General features: G+C 35.3%; 1 protein-coding gene across 2 annotated transcripts in view; it reads left to right on the forward strand.

The window, feature by feature from the left end:
* LOC104315795 (heparan sulfate glucosamine 3-O-sulfotransferase 1) overlaps positions 1-23,417 on the forward strand; it is a 58,370-nt gene extending 34,953 nt beyond the window's left edge. For both annotated transcript variants that reach the window (XM_069796687.1, XM_009915933.2), the window contains exon 2: positions 21,868-23,417. In XM_069796687.1, the coding sequence (XP_069652788.1) occupies positions 21,987-22,916 (930 nt within the window). In that variant the 5' untranslated portion in view covers positions 21,868-21,986 and the 3' untranslated portion in view covers positions 22,917-23,417. The remainder of the gene's footprint in view (positions 1-21,867) is intronic.
* The last annotated feature ends 494 nt before the right edge of the window (positions 23,418-23,911 follow it).

Here is a 23,911-nt window from a genome sequence, read left to right on the forward strand (position 1 = left end):
GATAAGCAAGGCCTGTAGTATATGTTTGGTGATGCATGGTTAGCACATGTTACACAGTTTACTGACACGGTTTCATGCCAATTTCTGTTGTGAGCATACCAATCAATTCTTGTTGTGAGCAAATAAAAATTGAGTTTTGTGAGTCAAAGGATCCCTGGTGTTGTTTCACCTTAATCCTGACCTGGGAATCGGCAAACCTGAGTCATCATCCTGAGAAACTGGGACGTGACATCTAATGATGGAAAATTAATTCTCAATCAGATACTTGACTGTTCTCTCAGAGCCCATATTAGTGTCCTAACTGAGGCCCATCAAGCATATTTTAATGAAATACCATTTTTGTTAAACATTGAAATGTTTCCATTTTGGTTTTCTGCAGAAGGAACATCAATTTGAAAACTTTGGCATTTATATGGCTTTGCAGTAGTGATCTCCAGTATACGTTGTCACTACAATTAACATAACTTAGTTGGTATGAGAAACACAGTGTGGCTTCTTTCATCCAAACTAGGCTAGAGTTAACGGAAATTAAACCTCTTGTGAAAGTACAGCAGTATTTTCACTAGTAGAACAGAATTCTGCTATCTTGACTCTTGAAGTGTGCTTTAACCGTAAGTCATCTTTCAAGCCTACTAACAATTTGTATCTGTGCATATGCATGTCAGTGTTTGTTGGGTTTTGGTCAATTGAAGACATCTATTATTTTGGGTGATGGGACTCCCCCAGAATATTACTGAGTTCTGATTTTTTTTAAGTTAATAGTATTTGATATTATTTAATATTTCTGTCATGAAAATACATGTCTACTATTAAACAGTAGTTGTTGAGAATGCTCTTTAAATACTACTGTATAACAATGGACTGAAAGTATTTAGGTTTTGCAACTGACCCATTTTTCAAAATTTTTACAATATTTTCAGATTCAGAATACAAACAACTACATTTATAGAACACTCATTAAAAAGGAAGTAGCAATTTAGTATAGGAATAGTTAAGACGTCAGTGAAAGTCCCTGCAGCATGGGACTAAAGCATTTCCTTTTATTTGTCATACTACATACCATTTTCCATCAGTAAGATTAAAAACTAGTAACATGTAGGTAACTTAACTTAAGCTGTTTGTTACCTCAGATCTACATGCATGATTAACTTTATTATTCCGATAGACATATTAAAATAATAAGTGCTGATAATGGTAAGCATGTAAGCAAATATTCACTTTCAAAGAAAATAATATGAGAAAATATTTTCTGTTGCCTTGAAAAATATTAAACACATATTGTTAAAAGTACTTATTCATTTTATATGCCTCTGTTCTTAGCTGTTTAGCGTAGTTATTATCAGGTGATGTGTACCTGGCTGCTCTTGTTAATATGGGCTGTATTTGTAGAAGTCTTGCATTTGTGAAAACTTGGATTTTGATATTAAAGGTTGTCTATTTAGAACTGAAACATTAAAATATACTGGAAGTTTCTGAAAAAGTTGCCCTATGTTTCCAGCTCTATGGAGTCCTGAAATGTTGTTATGTATATATTTCTGAATCTAATTTTTATAGAACATGACTAGTTTGAGCCTTTTTGGTTCTGGGTGTTCATTCGTCACACTTAATCAAGTATTGAATAAGAATGTGTGAGCAATTCTGATGGGTTTTGAAAGTGAGCTATTATCATGTGCCTAAAGGTTTATACTTGCTGAAGTGAAGTCCAAGTGCCAGATACAACAATCTAGTTAAAATATTCCAGTACTTGATGTGGAAGATATGTCAACTGAAGAAGACGTTGCTGAAATTGCAGCGTGATATGGAAATAATTATATACATATTCTGCTTGGTTGTCTTTGTTAGGAGATGAAACTTTGGACAACAAAATAATGTAAGCAAACATTTTTAGACTTAAGTATGACTTTTTTACCTCAAGGAATTCTAATGTGTGCTTAAATTCAAGAACATGGCTAAGAAGGAGCTTTATTGGATATCTCTCTTCAGTCATGTCTTGAATAGAGAGAAAATGTGAAAATGTAGTTCTAAAAGTTAGTTGAGGTATTGACAACTGATCTTCAAGAACTAAGTTGTGAATTACCAAATGGTCTTTTGTGGATTCTGCTTCAAATGTGTATTACATTGGAGACTTTTTATGTTTATCTTCTCATGCTGAAAAGGGTTACAGCTGTACACATTTAAAATGTTATATGTCAACAGGTAAGCACTCTTTCTTTTTTTAAAGTCAGTATTATGTTAATGCTTTTTTAAACACTGTGGAACCCTAAATACATTGCAATACTCTTGACAAAGGCATAAACTGCTAGCATTTTAACAGCATCAAAAACTATTTTCTTCTGTTTTGAGAAACAAGAAACAAAAAGTCAGTGATTTTTATTAACTTTCTTACTTTCTGAAGAACCTTGAATCTGTATGCATTAACTTACTTAAATTTTATACGTGACCATTTTAAGCAAACTTTACGTATGACCAGTATACTGACCAGTTTATTTTACTGATTTCAGTTGTTCTAGTTCATATATTTTATTTGGAATATTTAGTGAAATTTGCTAGTGGAGAAAATTACTAATGTACCACCAATCAGATTAAAAAAAAAAAGTTACATTGCATAGAAAAAAATAAGAGCTTTGTTAAAGAAATAGTAAAGTCCTTAGTTATGGCAAACAAGCTTCAGGGGTTTGGGGGAAGAAAGGTTCAGTGCAGGTGTAATTTTATTTGCAATATAAAGAAGAATCAGTTTACACAAATTTGGTTTGGGCAGGTTTTGTTAGAATTGGAATAGAAACAAATCCTTGAAATCTTGCATTTCAAGGTAGAAATGGCAGTAAAGTTGAGCAGGTTTAAGAATATTCAAAGTTGGATTAAATGTCTTCTTTCTTCAGAACTGCAAAAGGACTGTGAGAAAATGAGAAGGTTCACTGGGCATCAGATCCTAGAGAGACAGCTGAAGACTTTTTATGTTTAAAATGGAGTTTCCATCATGTCATATCTTTGAAGTACCTTATGGATAAGAGAGATCTTGGAACTACTCTTGCTACACAAGACTACCACCAAGAAATAATTGTTCAACTTTTCTCTTTTTAGGATATACTTATGTTCTAAATTCATACAGTATGAATTTTGTTGCATGGGCAGATACAACAAGCATTTTGTTAGTTATCTCACCATTGTTGGGGATATATATCTCTCTCATATAGGTATGCTCCACCATCGAGTTCTTGTGACATATATTAACTAATTCTCTGAAGCATACTTTCTTCCTTTGTGATTCTTCTGAAAAACAGAACTCTTTTGGACAGTAATGTACTTTTTTTCTACAGACTGCTAATAACCTTTAAGTACATGTATATTACTTTTACAGAGGTAGTTAAGGGAATGTGGGGATGCCGCTGTCTATGCAATCATTTAAAGACATGCTAAACCCATAAATGCAGCAGTTACCTATAATTTGGGTGCAATCTTAAATCTCACAGTTGGTTAGCACAAATGAAAGACTAAATTGCATTTTGTCATTTGTTATTTTGTTTTGTTGAATGATGTAGGAATACCTCAGACTATTAGTCCTTTTGCTCTCTTCCAGTTCTTCTGTTGTGCTTAGTAGTACTTGTTTGATGCATATTGTTGGGGGGGGGGGTGGTGTGACGCTTTAAATGTGATGATACAGCCACAAAGCTGGCAGTCTAAAATATAACCACAATGCCATACATGATGGAGGCAACCAGTGGAAGTAGAGATAGAGAAGGAAAGCTCAGGATGACAAAAATAAATCAGGATACAATTTAGACAGCTGTGTCTTAATAATGCCTCTAAATAGCAACACATTGGTCAATATTTGGAATGCAAAATTCAGAAGTTCACACGTTATTGTTAGGGATTTTCCAACAACACAGTGTGTGGGCATCCTATGTGCAGTGAATTTAGATGTGTATATGAATTATTGCTCATGCTCATGATAATTGTTTTCTTCATGCACAGCAGAGGAAGCTGTTGATTCAGGATTTGCAGACATCAGTGGACTGGTCAAGGTAGTAGATTCACTCAAAAGCCTACAGAAAACTCAGAGAAGTGATCAAACAAGGTGTTAGCACAGACAGGTCTGTAAATGTTTATATGCAAGTGCCTGTCCTATAGAGGAAGCTAGAAGTGGTGCCTGTATTTCATTCCACATATTAATAGCATCATATTTCCAGTTTTTCATAATGCTCCAACTATCAGCTATTAGAGGAAACTGTTCAGGTGAATCATCTAGCTCAAGCTGAATGTTTCTCAAAATTAACCTATTTCAACCATATCTAAGAATTGTTTAAAAATAAAATAGGGGAAGATGTGGGTGTAACCTCTTAAAATTAAAAAGCCTGAAACCTCTCTTAGTTGTAGAAAGGGTTTTCCCTCTCTTGGGTTCACTTTTTGGAGTCTGTAGGGAATGGGCTGTTGATGGGTTACAAACACCTAAGCCTCCAGCTCCTGTTTGGTCCTGGTAGTATTGAAACACATCTGGTCTTCCTTTCCAAGCGCCTCGTCCCTTTCTGTCTGTTCCTTTTGGCTTCCTCAGCACCCTTGTGGCTTTTCTGCTCCCTTGTGCTGCGCAGATTTTCATTGCAGTGCACTTGAGTGTGCCCGCTGGCTCACAGCCTGGATGCCAGGCAGGGAGCATGGAGCCCATGACGGGGGTTTCCTGCTGGGCCTGGCAGCTGGTGTGCAGAGTGGTGGGGCAGGTTTGGGGTAAAAAAAGCCATGGGAAGGTGGAGCAGGCTGTGTGCAGTGGGTGATTCAGAGAGTTTTGGCAACGAGGTTTTAAAAAAGATGTTGTATGTGTATAAACAGAAATTAATAGAAACTCTGTAACTTGGCTAAATTTGAGGGAAATTTTCATGGGCTCAGTAAAATGCTGACAATTGTTATATTACAAAGTCCTGTTTAACAAAACAACACTAAAGCTTCTCAAAGAGCAAGTTGCTGTATATTTTTTTTATAACTTGAACAAATAATGTGGGTTTTTTTCCCCACCTTCATTCTTGGAAGAAGCTCAGCTCAGTAAGTTGCCATTTTCAAGAAAAAAAAAAAATCACCTTGGGCAGGCATCCAAGTGTGGAGAATTTTAGCTGACAGTTTTTTGGCAAATTTGCATGCAACTGAAAACTGTATTTGCTAATAAACTGTGTTGAGCAGCATTGGTATAAGTCATTCTAACAGTAATTAAAAAGGCAAAGATAGGTGGGACTAGGGAAAAGGAGAACTGAAAAAGAAGGTGGGAGGAATAAAGTGCAGGAACAAAAGGAGAAAGGTGAAGCCATGAAGTTAAATGCTGAGAGTGCAGAGCAAGTTAAATAGGAGAGATAAAGATCATGGAGAGCATACAATAGTTGGATAAAGGTAGATGATGGGTGTCATTTTACTGTAAACAGGTGTGTGCTTAAGTGTTTTGGAATGAACAGTGGATAGAGTCATAGCTTGATTTCAGAGAAGCTGCATAGTCTTAACCAAATAACAAAATGTCAGGAGTAAAGATATTATGGGTTTATTAACATTATTTTACCCATTCTTATGAACTGTTCCAAAGCTATTGAATTCAGTGCAAATAATTCTTACTGGCAGGTGGGATTTGTATTCTACACTTATTGTAGAGGATGTTTACTACAAAAACATCATCAAATCTCAACAAGTGAACTGCAGAATGCTTTCATCTAGACCACTTCCAAAGCAGTGTACTGGCATCTTGAACCATCTGATTGTCTTTGCTCTTGGACTTAAGTACCAAATTAAAATCCTCTAGAATGCAAAAAGGTTCCATTGAATTATTCGAATTCATTTGACTATATCTTAAATGGCTCTGTTCAGCTACTTTTGATACATCTCTAATAGGTGTATGTTTATAGACTGTTTGAAAATTGAGATTTTGGCTAAACCTTCTTACAAGGAGGCACCAATAAATCAGTAAGGAATGAAGACATGCCTGTTATTCCATTATTCAAGGATAATAGAAACATAAAAACCACAATAATGTAGACTAAAAAAGAGCTTACAAAACAATTTGTTAAAGACATAAGACTAGCATTATTTCAAATGCACCAGGAACAGGAAATCTGTCTTTATACAGCAAAATTTGCATGTGATATTAAGTTATTCAGAATAGGATAAATAAAAGCCAACTGCAAAGAAGCACCTCAATGATACTGAGCGATAAACTGACAAGTAAAATTCATGGTAAATAAATGTAAAATAGTTCTCAAAGGGTAAAAAAAAAAAAAAAAAGAAACAAACCAAAAAACCTTTTTGTGCCCAAGAATGGACTTCAGACCGACAATTACTGTTCAAGAACTTCACTGTGAGATTATATATTCAGAGATGTGTATTCACTGTGAGGTATGAAAATGGTAGCAGTCAAAAAAAGCAAACTTAATACTAGAAATTATTAGAAAGAAATAGAACAAAGTAGAGAACATCATGGTTACAAGCAGTGTCACAGTGGTGCACCTGCACCTTGAAAAGGTAAAGAGAAGAATGAGTAGGATGAGTAAAGGATGATTAAATCTTTCAAACAAGCAGAACTACAAGTTTTCAGTCTGGGAAGAAGAAAATTGAAGGAGGCTATGACAAGTTTATCAACACATGAGTGGCAAGTAAATAGACTATGAGTGATTGTTCACTGACTGTTCTACTGCAAGGACATTGGGCATTAGATGAAACTAGTAGGTGGTATGTTTAAGTTAAACAAAAGGAAGTATTTTTTCATGTTTCATATACTTATGCTGTGGAACTCCTTGCCACAAGCCGAGTTTACATTGATTTGAAAAGTAATGAGACTGGTTACTACTATTATCTGTTAAGGACTATAAAGCTAATAATTCTGTCTCGGAGAGCCACTGAAACTCAGACTCGCTGGAGGCTGGGAAAGTATGCTTGGAAAAAATCACTGTATGTCTGCATTGGGTTTGTACACTCCCTTACATGTCCATGATGGGTCGCTGCTAGAGAGGGGATACAGGTCAAGTGAAATGCTTGGTCCAATCAAGTATAGCCTTTCTTAGATTAAGCTTAACAAATGGTTCAGTTAAAACTGCTGCCAAGATGCAAGCATGCTTCAATTTGCATGTAGCTTCAGAGATGGAGAGCTGGCTTTGTTTCTTTTGTGTGTTTGTTTTAATTTGACTTAATCTGAAATTAACATCTCCATTGAGATGAATGGCATAGCATTTCTAGGTCTTTGTTGTTATTGTTACATGAAAGTATGTTCCTTTCATGGCTAATTATATTTTAATTTACTCACTGCATATATTCATATCTTTTCTTCTGCATTTAATCACGTATCAACTGTTGCCTTGTATCTAATTCCTATACTTTCTTTTCGATACATCTTGAATGAGAGTTGTGCTGTAGAGTTCAGTGTTTACTGGCAGAAAGCTACATTGGACTACACAATTTTTAAGCATCAGAAAAACAATATGCAACATCTTTTATTAATGACCTGGATGATGGAGGAGACATAGATGACACTAAGCGAGGAAGGGCAGAAGCACACTGGAGGAGAGGACTGGGTGTCAAAATGTTGTTGCTACATTGAAGAAAGGGTTTGAATAAAATAGGCTGCAATTTAATAGGGACAAGCACAAGTAGAAACAAACAGAAATGTTTAACTGTACAAATCCCAGGTGTGGAGTTATTGACTAGTTAAGAGTGCTGCACAGAAGAATTTCATGTGATTTGATGGATTAGAAACTGCCCAAGAATTAATGCCATCCAAGCAAAAAAGAATGTAAGGATTATTTACGTGGGCCATAGTCTGGAAGCCAGGTGGGGTGGTTGGTTGTTCTCTGTGTGAGTGAGGTCTTACCTGAGGAAACAGGCCTAGGATTCAGTATTATGATCGATGTGGATATGAAGCAACAGAGTCCAGAGATCAGTGAGAATGGTCAGAAGTCTAGAAAACATGACTCACAAGCCACAATTAAATGAACTGTGACTGTTACCATGTACCCTTTTAGGTTTTTCTTTGCACAGTGTAACATCGTCAAATTCATTAAAGACTGTTACAAGACAATTGTTTAGGATTCATCACTTAATCATGTTACTTTGTGCCCTGACATCTGTAATATGTAAAAGGAGTTCCTAACTTTCTCTGTTAGCTTATTTCATTTTTTATATTTACAGCCTCTTCTCTGGCATGTGACTCTAGTCTGTCATGCTGCTGTCCTTTTTCTTGTCCTCTGTAAGTCATCCAACTTTGCTTATACTTCCAGTATCAATGGAAGTTGATATCAGTTGAACTGTATGCTCTAATTGTATAGTTCCTGGTCTTCACTAAAGTTAGTGAAACATGAAAAGCTATGCTTTGAGCTATGACAGTGGAAACTATGGTTATTTAATCAGAAATAGAGATTTTTCTCTGCCCCTCTTTCCACAGAAGTCAATAAAGTAAACAGATGCATCCAAACCTATCAAAAATTATTTAGTCTTTATTTATATGAAATTTCTTTGGAAAATATATTAAAATACGTTAGTACTTACATATTTTATATGATCTATGCCCTAGTCATTATGATCCTAGAAGTGCAGATTTCTCAAACTGAATTCTGTTTCCCCTTGAGCTCCTGTAAAATCTATTTTATATAATAGATTGCTTATTTAAGACACTAAACACTCTATTTTGAAATACAGCTTTAAAATGTCCTTTTTCTTTGTTGGCTGGTCTGTCTGTCTTTTTTTTTGTTTGCATTACGTAGGTCTTCAGTAATATTTAGTGGCAATGACACTCCTAGATTAATTGTCCATTGTTCAAAGCATACAACTTTGTCACTTTTAATTTTGTTGCCTTTTTGTTTCACTGAAACATGTTTTTCCAGAACTTGCAAGGGGATGAGCAAGGGTTATCCTAGTTCATTTATCTAATGTAGCAGTCAAAGTACAAACTCCTGAGAAAGAAAGTCAAAAGATGTGTGTATTTTTCTCCTTACATTAACAAATTATTTATGCTTGCAATCTTCTGTTGACAACCACCTCTGAACTCCCTTTCTATTTTGAGAGAGATTGACCAGAATGAAACACACTGTTCTAGTCACTCTGAACCGTTAGTTTACCAAAATGCATTAAAATTGTATTGGCATTTTCTCTCGCTGCTTCTGCATACTAATAGTGTGCTTGCCTTTGTCCACTACTGTGCATCAAGCTGAAGTTTTCATTGAGATTTTTGAGTGTTTCACAAAGAATCCTAAGGGTACGGCTTTATAGCAAGTCTGAGGGATCTAGGTGTCCATCTCTAATTTGAAATTCAATTTTCAAATGAATTAGTAACTAAGCTCCCTTAGGCTCCTTTGAAACTCTCAGCCTGTATCTTTTTCTGAAGAGATGCATGGTGCGAGGTTCTGAATTAACCGGATGCTGAAGATTTCCTGTGCATTCCTACACTTTGGTTTCTGAGCTGTTTTTTTTAATCCACATTGAATCTTTGCCTTTTACCCGGAAACTAATAGTCAAGTACTTTGTCAAAAAGTCAAGAAAAATACGTCAACCTGTTCTTTTCCCCATGCTATGTAGCTTGCATGGTCAATGGAATCTAAAAGCCATGTAAAAATTTTGCTCAGCAAAAAGGGATACGTGTTGAATTATATGGGAGAGTTTAATTTTAGATATTATGGTTCCCTTCCTTTTTCTTAATTTTTTTCAATGTAATTTCTCCCAATTTATATCAACAACCATGACTTATTTTTAGTGTTGTTTATAGCTTTAAAATTGTTATCTTTCAACATGGGGGCTCATATTGCCTGATAGTTTGTCAACTCTGTCATTTAAAAATCCCTCCAGAACACCCAGATATATTTCTAAACATGCATGGTGACAACATTTCCTTTACTGTTCAGCTGTAGAAATGCAACTCACCATTACAATCTTAAGGAATCCATTTTATAGTTGCCTCCACCTTTCTATCACCTGGACATTCAAGGTATTTGGATTTGCCTTTGTAATATGACTGCAAGTTGAGAAACACAATTGTGAAGAGCACAAGGTGAGGAAGAGAGGGGAATATTTCAAAACTTTCATGACTTTCATAACTTTGCTACTAAGTAAATTATTCTATGGCTGACTTCCACGAGACTAAAATTAGACCAGTGTAAATGCCTCTGAAAAATTTCACTCTCAAGGCTTGTCTTCAAGGGGAAATTACTTATAAGAAAGCTGAGGTTTAAATTTTAAAACACATTAGCTGCTGAGCTCTAACTCCCCATGTGAATAATCTCAGAGTTTGAGGAGTTTGCTCTACTTGGAGAGCATGTAATCAACTGTAGATTCAAACCGTGTCTCACTTTGTTATGGCATCATTGTCCAAGTTATTTGTGCTCCAGCCCCCACAGGAAAATGTGGAAATTGAACTCAGATTCATTCAGTCTCCACACCAATCCCAACTATGATACCACCCTTACCACTTTTGCCTTCCTACATACCTGCACTGTAGTAGAATCTAAATTTTCCTAAGGTTAGATATGTTGTAACAAATTTAAGTTCTTCTGTACTTGAACCTCTGTTCATGTTTCCAGTGTTTACACATTTATCTGTTTGCAGTAAACTTTTATAATCTACATTTATCAGCATCAAGCTGCATTGCTCATGAACCCAAGTAATTTAAATTCTTGAATCTGACTACATTATTTTCTATTACTGCCTGTTCTTTATTTCTCTGTGTGCTATATACATGTGTGTGTATTTGCACAAATATAGAACCTAACTGTGGTCATTAAAATGATTAATAACATGGTTTTGCCTACAGATGCTTAATTTTTTGCTTTTTGTAACTTCCATTGCTTTCTCCACTCCTTTCCTCTTTCACTACCAGCTTTGTGGTGCTTTTTAGTAGTAGTGGGTTACATGTTACAATTTAAAATACTTCACATTCAATTTCCCTTGCATACTTAAGAACACAGCAGATCCATAATGTTTTATGAAATAGGTTGGACTTGTTGATTTATTTCTCCTGCTACTTTTAAATTTGACTGAAATTTTGTTTCTGAAACATTCTCAGTCTGTGAATGATAATTATATCAGTCTTTTTTTTTTTTTAATGTCAGGGAAAATAGCTTCATTTTATGAATGTTTTTGACGTGCTACTCTCTAATTTCTTATATAATTTTGGTAAGCTCCGTAGTATAAGAATTGACTCATTCACATTCAATAATTGAACTTTTTATTTCTCACACACTGACACTTCAGTGTTGTTTGATTGTAACAGCTTGATCCTGATCTCAAAACTTTGCTCTGAACTGTTTATTATCTATAAGCTCAGAGTAAGTGACTTTTTATTTTGACTATAATTCCCTTTAAGGCATCAGTAAGTGTGACAGCTTTCCAAGTACATCCATGTCAGACTTTCCCCCCTGGACAGAAAGGTTCTGGAAGAAATTTAACCTGCTCTTAATATTAATGTTCTTTTTACTTGAAATGTATTTAAATTGATAGATGCTGTAAAGAATAAGTGGGACATGAGTGTGAAAATGTTTTAGCTAAGAAATGTCAAACTACAAATGTAAGATAAAAATTCAGCATTAAAAATGTAAAATAATATATACAATTTATAGTTTCTAGAAGAAATACTGTCCTCCCTTGAGAGGAAAAGCTATTACAATTGCTTTAAAACAGAGCTGGCATCAATAACCGGTAGCTTACACTGCTTACTTGCATTACTTTTTTTAGCATGCTATAAACAGAAATAACTATTCCATATTTTATAGTTACAAATTAAATTTAAAATCCAGATTTATTTTCCCCATGGGCACATATTTAAGTTAAGAGGACTGAACATTCATAACCAGAAGACAGAAAAAATCCTTTATTGCCACAAAATTAAACATGATGTTGCTTTAAATAGAAGTGTACGTTTTTCACAAACTGGACTGGAGGGATATAGTACTATGACTATGCTTTGCAAACCACTTTATGTATCAATGACCAAACAGTGAGATCCTAATAGCTGAGAGGAGGAGGACGGATAGGTTTTGATAAGTAATTCTGGGATTTCAGCAGAGATCCTCTTGCCCTAACTAAATTTCATGTTAATCTTTCTGAATTACTGTGTGTTTAAGTTTTCTTAAAAATTTAAAGTTCTTCTGAAACGGTGCAAGGTTTGGACATATGTCATCACCTGCAAATAGGTAGTCTGCAAATGTTTGCCAGAGAATCATTACACATACTTGAGTATGCTTCTTCCATCTTGCTGAGTTGGAAAATGGTTGTATCAGTGTCTGAGAACAAGCAACCTTCAGTGGGGTTCTCAGCCATCCTAGAGATACAAAAGCTTCAGATGCTCAACATCTTTAAGGATTACACCACCATTTATGCAGGGAATTAAGATTCTCTAGCCTTGCATTCAGCACTATCCAACTCCATTTTATTAATGTCTATTTTCTGTATTGTACTCTGGTTATTAGGCATTTTAAAATGTTTCCTCAATTGCTTTCATTCCTCTGTCTCTGCAGCTGCCTGCTGGGTTGAACATGCGTGTAACTCAATAACGGATATGTGTTGAAGACATTAATTGAGTTTTTATTCCAGAAGAGTATTATCTACTTGTTTGTTTTCTAATGTGCTTGCCTGTTCTGTATTATAGTATTATATTTACCTTCTTTGTTAGCAAGGATTTGCTTACCAGTGCAAGACAGAGTTTTGCCTTTCTACTACTTTCTGTATTAATCAGTTTTAAGAATTGCTAGGCAGTTGCTTTCTTTGGTCTCTGACTACAAGTAAGTTCTGCATGTTTATTTACTTTGAGCAAAGGTAGACTCTGAGCCTTTTTTTGTATCACTTTGTATTCTCTGACACCCAAAGTCTCAGCATGCGTAAACTCAGTGTGGACTGGGTATATTTCTTAGTTTTGCAAATCCTATTATTTCATCAAACATTCATATTCACTCAGGCCTTTTGTCTCTGATCTTTATCTTGATCTTGTCTCTTACCAGGGCCTATGCCAGTACCCAAAATTTCAAAATTAGATTTTCAGCCTTAAATTAATTGTCTAGATGAATTATGTTTTCAGCTTCTCTATATACCCTCACATCCTCTGTTTTATAGTCACTCTTTTAAAAAATAAATTGCTGCTGAGCTGGTTTTTGGTTTTCTCTGTGTTATTTTTCACAATCCTGAGTTAACTAAAAACTATTTAAAATATCAAGTACTTAAGAAGTAGCTGTAGTCAGAAAAAAAATACGTCCTTTGGTTTCACGCAGTAATGAAGTACTTCTTAAACTTTGTTCAGTCATCCTTTACAAGGCCAGATCATTTCAACTCTGACGGGTCTTTCAGCTGCTTTGTTTTATTGTGGGTGAATTCTCAGCTCACTTTATGCCTGTGCTTTTCAGTATATTCCTAAGCCAAGAAGTTGGCTCCTTCTCTTAGTGCCTGAATTTTACATTAGAAGGTCTCCAATCTGCTGATTGTTGGATAGTAGCACTTACTACCAAGGGAAGGATCAGTTTATTTCATGCCTTGTATAATGGGGATAATACAGGAATTATACAGGACCCAATACAGCAATTCTTATCAGTCAGCATCATATAACTACTTCCCAGAGACTAATACCAGAACCTTGGAAAAGTTCTTCGAAAAGGTATTATGAACAGAAGGTAAGATACTGACCTAGGCTCAGCAGGCTTGGCTGAAGTGCTTAACTGTAGGAGGGCATTCAAGGTGGGGACAAAGGAGCCTCCTTGCCTGTAAGACTTTTGCTTTGTGGCTTCTCTCCCTGGCCAGCTCCTCACATGTCACTTGTGGCTGTCTTAGGTCACTCCCCATGCAGCTGCCAGTATCTGACAAGTGATGATGCCTGGAGTGCTCTCACCCTGCATTGGGGCAGTGCTGAAAACATAAGGTATAATATTGACAAGTTCTGCCCAGAAAAACTCTCCTGTGAGAAAGTCTTCCCTTTTTGGAGTCCTTGAAGTTGTAATGCTTTAGATTCCCCACCAGTTCAGATCAGCAAGGGTTTATTTTTGTGGTTTGGTGGTTGTTTTTTTTTAATGCCAGGAAGCTGTGCTCTTTACAAGAGAGCATAACAGGTTCTAGGATCACCTATATGACATGGATGTCCTGTAGGAATTTGCTGGTTTGTACAACAGAGAGCTAACCTGTCCTCATCCCTATTGAATGCTTCTGTTGCCTTCTCTGACCCTCTGAGGAATCTCTTCCTTTGAAAGACAGGTCTCTCCTAAATCCTCTGCAGCAAATTCTAATTTTAATTCCTAAACATCGGTGAGTATTAAGGCGTTCTTTGTGACAATGACTGTGGGCAAATGAATAACATTCATTAATTATACCAGAGGTAGAGAAGTTGAAGTTTTACCTTAGTAAGATCTGTAGAAATAAACACAAAAGCTAGTTATCAGCCATACATTGTTACAGCTTATACCTTTATAATTACACAGTTACTGCTTATTTGGCTGAAGACCTGACATGGCATCTTTGTTACTTCAATTTATATTAGTCCTGATGCATAATTACCAATAGAGGTGTAAGTTTAATTAAAGAAAATGATAATGTGGTCCATTTGAAATATGCCAATGTGATATGTAGAGTGATTAGACATATAAAATTGGCCTTGTCATCTGTATTAATCTGACCACTATCTATGGTTTACATTTTAATAGGAACAGAATTTTCTTTTTATGTCTCTTTAGAGGTATGCTTAGAATGTATCTAGCTTTATGGACTAAACATATTAAGGGCCTTTATGAAATTGTAATTCAGTAACTTTTATGTGGATGGTTTGAGTATGATATTTTTCAAAGATATAAAATATAAACATGTAGGCTACAGCTGTAGAAGGTTTATTTAGCTCAGAAATATATTAGTGTATTTATACTGTATATATTACCACATATAAGGTACTGCTATATATTTGCAGTCATATTATCATCAGACAATTTTCTGTCTCAAGTTATCAGAAAAGGGAATTAGAAAATATAATACTAGCCTTAGGGAAGCAAACTTTTTTCAAAACTCCTATCTGCTAATATCACCTGCCAATGATTTAATGTGTTTATAGTTTATGCTAACCTTTCTTAGCTTTCCTTTTTATCCATTATAGTCTGTGTACCTGGTAGAAGGGAAGCCTGCAGCCAATTGCTGTTACTTTGCAGCTCCTATCTTTACTCGCCAAATAGCTATTTTCTTTTTTATTCCTTTTTTTATTCCTGTAAGGTAGTAACTGTTGGCTGTTATAAAACTGCAATCTCATTAGAAAAGTTTCATTCAAATAAATTCACTGCTGATATTAGGACTTTAAAATGTTAATGACATTGTCTTTCTTTGGGATAACATAAGTTTTTATATTGACGCTTAAAGAGACACCTTTAGACTCTTTCATTTCCAGAAGAGTTATTAGGAGAGCTGACAGCACTTTGGGACAAGTCTGTGGGATTGTTTTTTTAGGTAGTGCCTCATTTAAGAATTCTTAGTACATCTCTCTATTAAAAATGTGTCCATAGTTTGAGTAAAACAAAAGCAAACAAAATTCTTAAGTGCAAACAAGATTTAACATTCTTTATCAGCAATATGAACTGCTGCAATGTTTGTTTGACTCTGGATCTGTGGTCCTTTTTGTACTTTCTTAGTCCTCTACTCCTTGTATAACCAGAGACCACTGGAGCTCAAATTGAAGCTCCATTGCAAAACTCCAGTGTCATATTTTACTCATGCTCAACCTTTCTTGCTTTCCCCAGTTTCCATCAGACATTTTCCATGATTACAGGTGGGAGGTATTCTTCATGTCCAGTTGGTGTATATTCATGGAAACTGACTAACCTCTCCTAACAGATTTTGATAAAGCCCAGTAATGACATCATGGGAATGTTATTTAGTTATTACACTTAATCTGGCAACAGAGTATAGAGTGAAAGTGTAGCAGAATAGTTTCATGCCCTATCTGAAGATAAAGGGTTATCATGCACTGGGATAAGTGTCCTTTCACACATAGTCTTTAGTTTCATGGCATAGTTAAATTGGGATTCTTCTGAATCAGATCTCACTGAAACATATAGGATACAGCTCTAAACATGTTCAGTTGCAACTGTTTCTCACTGATCTCATTCTAACATAAACCTAAAGTAATTGCACCGCTTGTAATAAAATTAAGGTCTGCTCACAATTGTTTCTACGTAGGAAACTTTTTCAAAATTTTAAATATTTTTCACACTCAGAAATGTGCTCTCATTGTCTCCTGAACTCAGTCTGGGCATATCTGACCTGTGTGGATAGAAGTAACTGAATTTTGTTTCTTTTCACTTCATAATAAAGAGGATACTTTTTTTGTTCAACCATTGGACATGTGTGAAGTATTTTTAAATGTACTTTTATTTCACAAACTAGTCTATAAACCAGAATTAAGGTATTATGAAGAGGACTTTTGATTGTTGTATTACGTCTAACATTTAGTGCTTAGATTTAATAGAATTAGTCATTGCTTTATTGGATTTGAATAAATTGATACTGGATTGTATTAAGCAATGTATTCCATATGCGCTGGATTATTCATGTGCCTGTTTTTTCAAAAACGTATAAGCCATACTGAGACCAGATTTGCATTTATTATTGCTATTTAACTAGCCCTACTTTTACCAAAGGGAAAAAAACAGCCTAATTTCAGATACTTGAAAACTTTTAGAATTGTATTATTGTTGTTGTTGTTATTTAGAATAAAAGCCAGTCTGTATATGGATACTTTACACCAGCATAACTGTCATCACACTATGGTTTTCTTTTAAAAAATTCCTAAAACAGTTGACCTTACATGACCTTTGGTTGTGAATACAGTTAGGCTGCTATAGCTTTTTATATTGTTCTTAATTATAGAGATGTAATTGAGCTGTTACAAATCCATGTGCCAGTAGACCTTAAAATGTTTGAATTGTGCTCTTCTCAGTGGCTGATCTCTGTGTTGGGATGAGTTGATATCTAACAGGAAAAGCAGTACACTTTTTAAAATCCAAATATATTTTTAAAAATCAAGACAAAAATTGGTGCTTTGTTATACTTGTTCTGACCACCTCCCCTTGTTGTAGTCTTCAGTAGCAACCACGAGTATTTCTGCACAAATACCTTGAAATCCCGAGTTTGTACTTTGTTTCAATCTGAGGGGGGGGCAAGTGGGAAGAAACTGCCATATTCCAGAAAATACTCAAATCTTATGCTGAAGCATTGATGAATCTCTTTGCTTTTCAGTTCAGCAGGTAACCCAAGTCTAAGTTACCATAAGAGGTGTGAGAGGCTGCCATGAAATGGCACAAAGTTGCAATTGGAAGGGGAATGGGAAGCCCTGGGGTTTTTATTCTTGGTCGGACTATAAACCTTTTAGATGACCTTGAGCAGGTCACATTAACCCTGACTCTCCAAGGAGGCATTTGCACTCCTGAACTGGATCTATAGGTTGGTCAGTTGCTGTTTCCTGTAACATGAGAATGGTGCCTTAACAGGGTGCAGACAGTTCATTAACACAAAGTGCTGTGAAATTCTCCAATGAAAAGCATTACGGCCAGTGGAAACTATTATTAGGAATTAATAATATTATAAATTAGTAATAATAACATAGTTGGGTTTACCCTATGATGTTGTACTTCACCCTGAAGCAAGATAAATCATAAGGCACTTAGGTGTTGGTTTTTTTTTTTACAATAGAGTGCAGCAGTTAAGGGTCTTTAGAACATTTCTGCAATATTAAAATGATTTTTCAGGCAGCGTATTAGCATCTTCAGTCTAGTCTAAGGTTTTAAAAAAGTAAAACAAACAAGAGCCCAAGGTATTATTTACTTAATTAGTCCTCTCTGCAGCATGAATTTCTTTCTGAACTTCATTTCTGTTTTAATAAGTATCATATCTGTTGATGTTCCTTATGTTACTAAGCAACACCAACACTACCAAATAATAAGAAAAAAAACATGTAATAAGGCACTATAATTCTGATCATGTATCATGGGGTTAATTTCTTAGGAATACTCTGAGATTCAAAGAGTGTGCAGTGCAGCAATGTAAAATATATTGTTTTCATTATAAAAAGAAGTTCATATTTTCTAAAAATGTGCATTTAATTGCATAAAGGCAGAAAAGCAACACAAAAATTATTCAAATAACATTCCAATTATATTTGATAAATCATCTTTAAAACCTTTACATTTATGTAGCAATTATAACCTAACCACAGGATCTAACATCTTAGAGCTTCATCAAAATCAATCAAATATCTTAGGCTGCAGCTGGAATGTTGTTCTGATGGAATTGCTCCCAAAGGCAATTTTCATCTATTTAGGCACCAGTTTTACAGCACATTCTGAATTTGATTATTTCTGGTAGTATTTCCTGGGTAAGGTTTTGTTCTAGTGATGACTCTAAGAAATTTCCACTATATAAAACAACTAATTAATTGCAAACTGGTTAAAATAACATCGTTTTCAAAAATGCTACTAATACTTTGGTCCATAGAAAATGCAGAATCTCTTCTGTTACTTGCTTTCTGAGTGTGTTTTATAGAGAACTGCTGATTTCAGAAGGTAATTTAAACAGACTCTCACTTACATCACATGTGAACCTGAGAATATTTTGGAAGACCAATCTTTCCTTAGTTATAAGTATCAAGTTCTCACTCAGTTTCCAGGCTTTGTTGAATGACAGTATTTGCACCTGATTCTTAGGTGCATCAAACCAGATAACTATCTGTTAATTAGGAATAAAACAATATTAGTATTGGGGGGGGGGTTTAAATAAAATAAAAAAGTGAATTTCAGCATTTTTTCATCTATCACCAGGACTAGGAAGAACATACCTCTGTCTATATTACTGCAGAGTCCCCAGTCTCAAATATTTCTGTATTTTTTTTACACTGGTTTTTGTTTATTTCAGAGAAATTCCTTCTTTCTTCTCTCCCCATCTATTTTTTAAGATATTAACCTAGTTAGTCTCAAGAACACTTCTCAAAATCTCTAAAACTAATTTTCTTTCTGGTTAAATAAAGTTGCCTAAAATAAGTGTTGAGAATCAGTTCATAAAACTGTTTCAAGATGGGATAATTCTGGTATTTAAATTAGATAATGAACTATATGTCTCTACCTTGGTATTTGTGAGGTATTTCTTGCTTGGCAGACATTCAGGCTGGTCTTGCCTTAGTTTCAAAGTGCTTGTAATCTAATGTATACAGGTGTATACACATTATAACGTGTAACGGTAAATTGAAAAAAATTGTAAGGTATTTATAAAAACAATTCTTCAAACTTCCTGAAAGAATTTTAATTTTAAAAAGAAGATTAACAGAAAGTAAATTAACACCGGCATTTCAGAACAGGTTAAAAGAAAGATTAACTGCTCCCTGCTCCCTTGCCGCGCCTCCCAAATCCCAGCCTACTGGCATCACAGGTCTGGAAAGCCGCTGTACTGCCATACAGTCCTACTTCAGAGAAGAGAGGAAGTGTTTTCAAAACCATCTTAGGCATAGCTCTATCCTTACTCAGAATGGACTGTTTAGGAATATTGTGAATCACCAGAAATTTGGCTTGAAATCATTAAAGCAGAGTCACTGCCTACAAACATGCTTAACACTTGAAGGCCAGTATTTCAGGAGTCATCTGGGGTGTGATGCCTCAAATTGCATGGTCAGTGTTGCACATTCTATGAGAGCTTTTCGAAACCAACATTAGCGGCCATTATAGCAGAATGCATTTTGATTTCTTAGCACTAAATAGCATGTTTACCATTTCCCAAACTTGCCATCCAAGAGCAGTCATTCTGAAAAACGTTAACTACAGATGGTTTTGGTATAAATGTATCTGTTCTTCTGTCCTGTAACTGCCACAGAAATGCTTGCATTCCCTGCTCTTGAGAACTGTAAATAGAACTTCCATGTGAAGTTCTTAGTAAAAAACTTATGACCTTTAAAATGAAACTTCCTTTCAGGTTTGTAAAGGAGAACAGTATTTTCTCCAGTCTCTGATTGCAAAGGCAATTTGTACTTGGACTGTTCCAGTATTTAATAATTGTATGCTCCCATACACTTTACCTGGTTGAAGCTGTGCTCTTCTTGAAGAAGCAGTTGCCCTTTAGGATTTGCTTGGATGTAACAGGGAATGGTCTCCATGGATTTACTCACTAAAGGTCATAGTTTATTTTTTAAATGGCAATTTTAGGGTTAATATTCGCTATCTATCTGTGTGTTTAGAGCTCATTCAGGCTAACGAGTCATTCCCTAGATATCCAAGAAGCTGGAGTAGGTTTTAATAAGACTTAGAAAATAGATTTAATGAATCTGCTACATTGCCTAGACTGTTATTATCAAAAATGTTCTTATGTTAAATGTTTAAGTCTGTACAGTAAGCCTCAAAGTAAACAATTTTTAAATAGAAATACTGAGTGCTCCTCAGAGCCATGACAAATGGGAATTGGCTGTGTTTTCTAAGGTCACTTCTAAGAGGCGAAGTACCATGACCAATGTATTTGGAAAAAGAAAGAGACTAAGTGACAGTGGAACTGAGAAGGGCCTGAAGTAGTACTATTTCTGAGACTACTTTTTAAAATACGAGCCATAACTCAAAGAGATTCCAAAAACAGTTATTGTTTTTAAAATGACTGCTGCTTCACTGTATGAAATAGCTTGCTTCCACAGTGTATAGTGAAAGCAAAACAAGTTAAAGATATAGATCTATCCTACATATCTTAAATTGTTAAAATTGCTCAGAAGTGGGATGAAGTCCAAGAATCCTCTCAATGAGGATTTGTCCTGTAAGATTTTCAGACATACAAACAGGCAATCCAAGCATAGTGGTTCCAGTACAAGTGTTGCATTGATCTGAATTTTTTATCACTGCTATTATGATGGCAGATCTGTTAGCGATCTGTTTCAAATAACATGTACAAGAGTTACCCAAGAGATTTCAAATGTTAGCAACACAGCTACGGTGACATTTTCTTCCACTTACATGTGCATGTCCACATACATGCAAGCGTAAAGCTTTTTTCAGATTTTTAAGAGATTTAACATTCACCCCTTTCTTAAAACGATCATATGCTATGTGGATTAAGAAAAAGAAGGTATCCAGCTCCAACCAGACTTGCTTGCCTGCAAAGTTTCTAGGTGCCCAGAAGGCATCTAGGTATCTCTTATACAGAGCTTTGGAGGAACTGCAGAATATTATCTAAAGATTTGATTTTGTTAAGATTTTCCCAACACTTAAGTGACTACATGTCACAATACCTGGATAGTTGCAAAGAATCCAGCCTGTCTCTCCCCCCGCCCCCCCCCCCCCCAAAGTCAGACACTTCACTCTTGTTTTGCCACACTGTTAGTTTTCTGCACTAAGGGCTCAAATTCCAAAATTTTTTCTATAGCTGTGCTTTGTTTTCTGTGTCTAAGTAAACAGAACCTTTTTTGTATGATCCATAGCTCACTGGAAACCAAATGGATGCACCACCATCAAGTGCTATTATTCAGATTAGGGTATACTATTCTAGCAGGGAATTTGGTGAAAGGTATTGACATTCCAAAATGCTTTGGTATTGCTATTAACATTGGGTGTGGTATATATGGCAAGAGAAGTATATGGTATATATAGAAGAGAACTAGGGAAATCAAAGCAAGCAAATAATGGCCAGGAATTTAAAATCAGGTAAATAATTCTAATGTCTGCTTAGAGAAGATAAAAGCTGTTGAAGGGTTAGTATCCGTCATTGGTCACCTATGGCTAAGGAAAAGAAACACCAGGGTTTTTTGTTCTGAAATAAAGTCAGGGAAAGTGAATAACTTCAGTATAAATTTTCTGTTGTGATCACAGATTAGACTTGTGAATTGAATTGTGAGTTGAATTTCCAACTGGTGATGGGTTTAGAAATACTGACTTGTCTTATTTTATTTTGTAGATGCTTCAGAAACTTGCTGTGTGTTTGCCACGGGTTCTGCCAACCAACTGGAGAGGGGACTTTCCTATTCTTTCATTAGTCAAGCATAACATTATCTTGAACTAATTATTCCTCTCCACATGGCCTTCCTACTAGTGTCAGCTTATCTTCTGCTGACTCATGCTCAGGGTGCTCCTGCTGAGCATGGGGCACTGTTGGAAACACTGAAGTCACAAGTAGGATTATTCAGCAATAAAAGTGAACACTATTCGGCACAGGTGAGACCTCCTGGCACAAGCCGACAAATACCTCAGACAATCATCATAGGAGTTCGTAAAGGAGGGACAAGGGCTTTGCTGGAAATGTTGGATATTCATCCTAATATTGTGGTAGCAGCTACAGAAGTCCATTTCTTTGACTGGGATGAAAATTATGTGAAAGGAATAGACTGGTATAGAAGTCTGATGCCATTTTCTTATGGAAATCAAATTACAATTGAGAAAACACCAGGCTATTTTACATCACCACAGGCTCCAGAAAGAATTCATGACATGAATAGCTCTATTAAACTGCTGCTCATTCTAAGAGATCCCACTGAGAGAGTTATATCTGACTATACCCAAGTATATTACAACAGAGTAGAAAGCCACAAGCCTGTTCAGCTTTTTGAAGATATTGTTATTAAGAATGGAGCACTTAATACCAAATACAAAGCTATTCAGAGAAGTCTATATGATGTTCATATGGAAAAGTGGCTTAAGCATTTCAGTTTGGATCAGATTCACATAGTGGATGGCAATACTTTAATCAAGGACCCTCTTCCTGAATTACAAAAAGTTGAAAGATTTCTAAATCTTCCTTCCCGGATTATGTCTTCTAATTTTTATTTTAACCAAACCAAGGGATTCTACTGCATTAGAAGTGATGGAAGGGAGAGATGTTTACATGAATCCAAAGGCCGCCCCCATCCCCTTGTGAACAACACTGTTTTAGAGCAACTGTATTCTTACTTCAGAGAGCACAATGCAAAATTTTACAGAATGGTTAATCATTCCTTTGACTGGCATTAATGCATTTGGAATCAATGTTTCTTAAAAAGGGCCTGAAACAAAGTCTTTCAAATATATCTTTCTAAACTGTAGAGATTGGTACTATGAGAACTTAACATACTGGTTATATGCTTCATTGGAATAACACATGTGTTAACTCACTGAAATGGTACCCTTTACGTTGGGAAAAATAGGTTTCACGTATTTGTATGATTACTGTGAGTCATATTCTGATCTTTCTCTCACCATGCAAATACATTATCAGCAGACTTATTTCAGATACTTACCTGTTACAAGATTTGTGCTGTTTTGGAAAAAAATGACTGCTTCTAACAGTGTTAAAAATGTAAATATTTGAAATGGTATTATTCTAACTGTTCTGTATTTTTTGTTGTTAGTATTTTTTATATCACACACAATGATAGTGGTGTTGATTTCTAGAATTTTTCATACAATAAGTTAAACTGTATGTTAAACAGGGGCATACGTAGTGGCTCCAATAAATAATTCATCCTCTGTTAATATGCTGAAGTGCTTAATCAATTAATAATAAAAGGAATCTATTTCATCTATGATTTTGAATAGGTGAACTAGAAGATCCCTGTCTGTATATCATTAGCATTAAACCACACTCTTACTATCCTGGCTTTGCAAAAAAAAAAAAAAAAAAAAAAAAAATTATCTCCAAACAAACTAAGAATATTAACTGTTTGAAGAAGCTTTAAGTGAGAGTTCTGAATGTAAAGACATTAAAATACCCCAGGCAACCTCAATTTACACTGTTATTCTACGCACTTAAAAAAAAATTAATGCAAAAAAATTAATATCAGCAACTGTACAACTATTTGATTATATAAATTATGTCACTTTCCTCTTGAATGGAAAAGCTCTTCATTAGTACTACCATATTAATCATGTTTGTATTCTGTGACTAGTTATTCTACTACTCTCCTGGCTTTAGTTTACATATCTCCATTGGCATAGCACATGGATTCCAAAAAAAAAAAAAAAAAAAA

This window comes from Haliaeetus albicilla, chromosome 11 (genome assembly GCF_947461875.1).
Source record: "Haliaeetus albicilla chromosome 11, bHalAlb1.1, whole genome shotgun sequence".
NCBI classification, from domain to species: domain Eukaryota; kingdom Metazoa; phylum Chordata; class Aves; order Accipitriformes; family Accipitridae; genus Haliaeetus; species Haliaeetus albicilla.